We start from the raw sequence: 7,277 nt of genomic DNA on the forward strand, positions 1-7,277 counted from the left end.
GTCAGAAGAACTGTTGAGTCCGCTCTCTGATTACTAACATGAGAAGAGGGCCACAGGCAAAATCCTCATCATAAAACCCCGCCCTTTTGAGTACTGTTCCGCCTTCTGATTGGCTTCTGAGACCTCTCCTGGCCGCTGGTTGGCTGTCCCTCGCGAGACAGTCGGAGAATTTGTTCTTTACGGAGTAGGACGGAAGCGCGAGGGCAGAACACGCAGAGACGGACCAGCAACCTGTCACCACAGCGTATAGAGCGCAGACCTAACAGAGTTACTATACCGGGAAACTGGAACGGACAGGGCTCTGGGATGTCTCCGATGTCTCGTCCGTGAGAAAGCACATAAGGAACTATCGAAACAGACACTGCAAAGCGAGGCAGGAGTTTTAATTGCAAGGGAAATCTGGATATAACAGTTCATTTTATTATTGCCGTTGGATACGTTGTTTCCAACTTTGCCTGACGGGTCGGAGTGGGCTACCAACTGTTCTTCCAGTGGACAGTTTCGTCTTGGCGAGACAGGAGCGGAAATAAACAGCCGCTGACCGCGCACTCCGAAGTGGACTAATCTTTCCCCAGCACCCGATGGACTAGCCTACCAGGCAACGCCCGGAACCCAATTAGTTGATCAATTTGGATTCTTAGCGGGATTACTTTGGACCTTTCCCCCCTCGTAACAATGAGTCGGGCTGTGTGCACTCTTGCGGCGGTAGCGCTCTCCCTCGCGCTGCTGTGCTGTCCAGGATCCATTGGTCTGGTGCGTGCATTCGGCGACGAGACAGAGGAGATGACGTGCGACCCGATACGCATCGCCATGTGCCAGGACCTGGGCTACAACGTCACCAAGATGCCCAACCTGGTGGGCAATGTCCTGCAGTCAGACGCCGAGCTCCAGCTCACCACCTTCACACCACTCATACAGTATGGCTGCTCCAGCCAACTGAAGGTACACACACACACACACACACACACACACACACACACACACACACACACACACACACACACACACACACACACACACACACACACACACACACACACACACACACACACACACACACACACACACACACACACACACACACACACACACTTTTATATTTTACCTTTATTTAACTACACACACTTTTATATTTTACCTTTATTTAACTAGGCAAGTCAGTTAAGAACAAATTCTTATTTTCAATGATGGCCTAGGAACAGTGGGTTAACTGGCCTAGGAACAGTGGGTTAACTGCCTGTTCAGGGGCAGAACGACAGATTTTTACCTTGTCAGCCTGGGGATTCAATCCAGCAACCTTTTGGTTACTAGTCTAACACTCTAACCACTAGGCTACCTGCATATATTTTACTATCCTCGTGTGAACCACTAAAAATCCAAATTTCCCCTAAACATAACCCTTACCCCTAATTGTTACCCTAAACCTAGCCCTAAGCCTAAACCTAGCCCTAAGCCTAACCCTAAACCTAGCCCTAACCCTAAACCTAGCCCTAAGCCTAACCCTAAACCTATCCCTAAGCCTAACCCTAAACCTAGCCCTAAGCCTAACCCTAAACCTAGCCCTAACCCTAAACCTATCCCTAAGCCTAAATCTAGCCCTAGCCCTAAGCCTAACCCTAAACCTAGCCCTAACCCTAAACCTAAACCTAACCCTAAACCTAACCCTAAACCTAGCCCTAAGCCTAAAATAGCTTTTGTCCTCATGGGGACCAGGGAAATGTCCTCACATGGGAGAATTTTCCTTGTTACTATCCTTGTGGGGACAGAGGCAGATTTCCGGTACCCACACATTCGCACACACTCTAGCTACTCCAGCCGACTAAAGGCGCACACACACACACACACACACACACACACACACACACACACACACACACACACACACACACACACACACACACACACACACACACACACACACACACACACACACACACACACACACACACACACACACAGGCTGGGATGTGTGATTGAGCAGGCAGTGTATAGTGGAAAGAGAGAAAGAGAGCACATGACAGAGTCGCAGGGAGGCAGCCAGTCTTGGTTCAGCAGCACGGGGCAATGAGATAATACATATCTGAGGAGAGGGCCAGGCCAGCTCCACATGGCAACAACAATACTGTCCTCAGTACTACTCTCTGTTAAGCCGCTTGTCTGCCTGAACCACCATGAAGCTGGAAATTAAATCCGTCCCATTTTGTCTTTTTCATAAGGTTTTTATTGTCCTGGCTGAAATTACCAATGAGTACTCGCTTAGAAAAGAAGGTGCAATCTAGAACCAAAAAGGGTTCTTCGGCTGTTCCCATAGGATAACCCATTGAATAACCTCTTTAGGTTCCAGGTAGAACCCTTTTGGTTCCATGTAGAACCCTTTCCACAAAATGTTTTACATGGAACCCAAAATAGTTCTACCTGGAACCAAAAAGAGTTCTCCTATGGGGACAGCCACAGAACCCTTTTGGAACCCTTTTTGAAGTGTAGTTATTTGTGTGGTCAGATGGAGATGTCAGAATGAATACATCCAGTGCTGCTGATATGTACTGTGGTTTACCACTCCATAGTCTGTGGACACAGCAACCCACTGGAAACAACGTCTCTCACGACATCCCTTATCCTGACCATTGGGATATATTAACAAACATTCAGTCCATTCGTCAAATTCTAATTGATTTAAGAGCTTTTGTGGTATTATTGCGGCATTGTAGTTGTCTGGATGCTATAGGTTATTATGAGTTTGTGTTGTGATTGTCTGCCTCTTGTGGTTCAGTGTGTGAGCGTGGTATGTGAGCTATCTGGAGTGACGGATGTGAATGTTGCCATTTCCTATCCGAACACAGAAACATCCCTCAGATTAGGCTCGTTCTTTCTTATACACTCTCAGACATTCATCCAAGGAAATGGAAACTAGATCTTGCACATTTGCTTTTCTAATCGGAAGAATCTCTCAGGTATCCACACACACACTTGGCCGTGAACAGTGGCAGCACTCAGGTTACCTGCTGCGGAGGGAGGAAAACAGGCCTTCAACAGTCCAGCTAGTGATCAGAGAACAGTAGCACAGCTCCAACAGAGAGAAGCGTCTCTGATCTGGTCTCTCACCCACATTGCTGCCCAGCGCTTCCAATGCCACAGGGTAGGTGGCCCCTGTGGCCCTGAGACATTCATCTCTCCAGGGAATTATCTGTCCGACCATTCAATCACCTGTTTATTTGTTGTAGTAGCTTTAATAATCATTTTGAAATTCTCTAAAGGTTGCAACACAATGTTTTCTGCTACGTGGCTGGTTTTCCTGACTAAGCTTAAACAACAGTTCTTTTCATTTCCAGTTGTCTGAAATTAGAATAGGAAGCAGACTAAGGACCATGATGCAACACAGGGAAAGCAGACAGAGCAATGCACACAGAATCATCATAGAAACTATTTTAGAAATGAATTGATATGCAAAGATAACACCCCTCTGTCTCTCTCTCCAGTTCTTCCTGTGTGCGGTGTACGTGCCCATGTGTACAGACAAGGTTCGCATCCCCATCGGGCCGTGTGGCAGCATGTGTCTGTCTGTCAAGAGGAAGTGTCTGCCAGTCCTAATAGAGTTCGGCTTCGTCTGGCCAGAGCTGCTCAACTGCAGCCTGTTCCCCCCTCAGAATGACCACAACCACATGTGTATGGAGGGTCCGGGGGATGAGGAGGCCCCCTACCATCCGGTCCGACCCCTGCCCCCCCAGGAAGAGGAGTGCCAGGCCCTGGGGGCCGGGCCAGACCAGTATGCCTGGGTGAGGCGGAGCCACAGCTGTGCACTGCAGTGTGGGTATGACGCGGGGCTGTACCGGCGCGAGGCCAAGGTGTTTACAGACGTGTGGATGGCAGTGTGGGCGGTGTTGTGTTTCCTCTCTACCACCCTGACCGTCCTCACCTTCCTCCTGGACTCGACACGTTTCTCCTACCCTGAGAGACCCATCATCTTCCTCTCCATGTGCTCCAACCTCTACAGCGTGGCCTACCTGGTGAGGACATAGGACTTAGAGCAGGGGTAGGTCGCCTGGTACTGGAGTGTTGCAGGCGCTTCATGTTTTGATTTAACTGACCTGGTAGACCAGGTGTGTTCTAATTTAGACAACCACTGAACTGATTGATTCTACTTAGAAACTTTTAGAACGTATACATAAGGGTGTTCCAGCCAGTGACGCCTCCACACACAATCAAGGGTAACACAATAAAGCTTGAAAGCTTATTTCCATTGTGGTCCTTTTGGAGGGGGAATGGTGGGGGCTGCAGCAAGGTTAGTAGTGGCAATAAACAATGACGGACAAAATGGTTTGTTTCATAAAATTAGCTAATAAGTACAGTTCAATTTCCTAATAAACAACTTTGGGCAGGTGCATCTCCCTTGTCTCACATACCCTAATATATATATATATATATATATATATATATATATATATATATATATATATATATATATATATATAATATATATATATATATATATACAACAATCAATCCCTAATATATACAAGACCGGAGGCATACTGTACCTACAGGGTGCATAGTTGGAACAACAACAGGGTTGCCTTCCCCTGACTTAGATGATTAAACTATTGCTTAAAACACTGGGCTGTTTCTCGATAGTTTAAATTTGCCTCCTCTTCTTCATGATCACTAATATGACAGGTGGAAGCAGTTTGTTGTAAACCTGTCCAGTCCTTTCAGCTACCAGTGGTAATGAGGAAAGTAGAACATGACAGGAAGACATGCTAGAGTACGTAGGCCCAGCAATGGTCTCCTGGATGACCTGATGTCTCCTGGATGTCTCCTGGATGACCCCTGGTCTCCTGGATGACCTGATGTCTCCTGGATGACCCCTGGTCTCCTGGATGACCTGATGTCTCCTGGATGACCCCTGGTCTCCTGGATGACCTGATGTCTCCTGGATGACCCCTGGTCTCCTGGATGACCTGATGACCCCTGGTCTCCTGGATGACCTGGTCCATGCCTAACCCCTGTGTCTCTGTCTTTCCCTGTAGGTGCGCCTGACTCTGGGTCGGGAGCGTGTGTCCTGTGACCTGGAGGAGGCAGTGGTACCTGTTCTGGTACAGGAGGGGTTAAAGAGTACTAGCTGTGCCATTGTCTTCCTCCTGCTCTACTTCTTTGGCATGGCCTCCTCGTTGTGGTGGGCACACACACAAACACACACACAAACTCTGGACAAAAGTATTTCACTGTAAGGAATAGATTTGAATGAAACCGTTAGAACAGTGGACTCCTAGCCTCTAACCCGCGTCTCTGCCTCCTCCCAGGTGGGTGATTCTGACTCTGACCTGGTTCCTGGCTGCAGGGTTAAAGTGGGGTCACGAGGCCATTGAGATGCACAGCTCCTACTTCCACATAGCAGCCTGGGCCATCCCTGCCATCAAGACCATCGTCATCCTCATCATGCGACTAGTAGATGCTGATGACCTCACGGGGCTGTGCTACGTGGGTAACCTACAGCAGGAGGCAGTGACTGGTTTCGTGGTCGCCCCGCTCGCTGCATACCTCCTCATCGGCACTCTGTTTATCTGCGCCGGCCTGGTGGCCCTGTTTAAGATCCGCTCCAACCTGCAGAAGGACGGGGCCAAGACGGACAAGCTGGAGCGTCTGATGGTGAAGATCGGGGTGTTCTCTGTGCTGTACATGGTGCCTGCGTCCACTGTGATAGGCTGCTACCTCTACCAGCTGTCCCACTGGGGGGACTTCAGGGCCAGTGCCAGGGACTCCTACGTGGCAGCAGAGATGCTGAGAATCTTCATGTCTCTGCTGGTGGGCATCACGTCGGGCATGTGGATCTGGTCGGCCAAGACCCTCCACACCTGGAAACGCTGCTCTGCCCGGCTGTGGAGGGACGGTCGGGCAGGGAGGGGCAAGCGGGCACCGGGGGACAGCTGGATAAAACCTGGCAAGGGCAATGAGACGGTGGTGTGAGGAGAGAGGGAGAGAAGGAGAGAGAGCGGGGAAGATAGGAACCGGGTGGCTTTTTAAAGCAAACCTGCCCCCAAACCCACTGCTAGTGCTACTACCTGATGTAGGAGAGCGTTAGAAGGAAGGACAGACAGATAAATAGCCCCACTAAGCAGACAGTGGTCTCCTTTGCCCACGTTGTCTGTGGTTCTCTCCCTACTAGCAGACTAACCCACTGCCAGAGAAGAGACTGACCCTGTTGCCTACAGCAGGCTCTGGGCTGATCTATAGAACCTTCTGACTTCAGAGAGTTGTTTTAAAGGTTGAATTTACACTGGAGTCATGATCCAGATGATGTACAGATCTAAACTACAGCCACACTGAAATGCACTATGACTAGCTGATGTGGATGTAGTTGGTTAACATGCCTTATGTGGAACGGGAGGCTGGACTGCCCAGACAGCCACACTCTGGAGGCTATGAAGCTATGCCACTGCATCTGCATCTGGGATTTGTAGTGAATTGACTCTATGGTGCTGCAGCTAAGGCACCTGGGAAACGTAGGCCTATGTCCTTTACCTCAGTGCTCAGCAAGCAGCACAGCTGACATCCACCGACCTACACGCAGTCTTAATGAGGAAACAGACACTCAACTATGAACTCTGAACTTTAACCCTTGACCTTCTTCAGTCACTCATGGAACCCTTAGGAATTGCGGTCAGTAATGAACTGGTATAAGGTTATTTCTGTATTTCTTTTTACCGGTTTTGGAAGTGAATTAAGGGTTATTATGAATGATGTTAGACAATCAACCCCCAAAACACATTATGCAAATGCTATAATACACCAACAGTGAAACACACAGAGAGAGAGTCACACTCACACAGTCTGTAGAGTTGCCCCTTATGCAATCCACTCCCATCAAATCTGCTGCATCAGCTGAGTTATTATTGCATTAAGCTGAAACCATTACAACACACACAGCAGAGAGACAGTCAAATACACTACACACACACACACACACACACACACACACACACACACACACACACACACACACACACACACACACACTGCAGAGAGACAGTCAAATACAATACACACACACACACTGCAGAGAGACAGTCAAATACAATACACACACACACACTGCAGAGAGACAGTCAAATACAATACACACACACACACACTGCAGAGAGACAGTCAAATACAATACACACACACACACTGCAGAGAGACAGTCAAATACAATACACACACACACACAGCAGAGAAACAGTCAAATACAACATACACACACAGCAGAGAAACAGTCAAATACAACATACACACACACACAC

At 48.5% G+C, this 7,277-nt stretch overlaps 1 protein-coding gene across 1 annotated transcript; it reads left to right on the plus strand.

Annotated features, from left to right (window-relative positions):
* Positions 1-217: 217 nt before the first annotated feature.
* LOC135553144 (frizzled-4-like) lies at positions 218-7,008 on the plus strand. The gene is made up of 4 exons (XM_064985290.1): positions 218-942; positions 3,477-4,004; positions 5,025-5,170; positions 5,298-7,008. Exons 1-4 carry the CDS (start codon positions 676-678, stop codon positions 5,959-5,961), a joined length of 1,605 nt encoding a protein of 534 aa, XP_064841362.1. The 5' UTR covers positions 218-675; the 3' UTR covers positions 5,962-7,008.
* The last annotated feature ends 269 nt before the right edge of the window (positions 7,009-7,277 follow it).

Source organism: Oncorhynchus masou, chromosome 13 (assembly GCF_036934945.1).
Source record: "Oncorhynchus masou masou isolate Uvic2021 chromosome 13, UVic_Omas_1.1, whole genome shotgun sequence".
Taxonomy (NCBI): domain Eukaryota; kingdom Metazoa; phylum Chordata; class Actinopteri; order Salmoniformes; family Salmonidae; genus Oncorhynchus; species Oncorhynchus masou.

What these genes read in the sequence shown, in the direction of transcription:
- LOC135553144 (XM_064985290.1), top strand. Translation starts at nt 676, where the DNA reads ATGAGTCGGGCTGTGTGCACTCTTGCGGCGGTAGCGCTCTCCCTCGCG. An exon ending in TCTACAGCGTGGCCTACCTG is followed by an intron (nt 4,005 to 5,024) that starts GTGAGGACATAG and finishes CTTTCCCTGTAG; the next exon opens with GTGCGCCTGACTCTGGGTCG. An exon ending in GGCATGGCCTCCTCGTTGTG is followed by an intron (nt 5,171 to 5,297) that starts GTGGGCACACAC and finishes GCCTCCTCCCAG; the next exon opens with GTGGGTGATTCTGACTCTGA.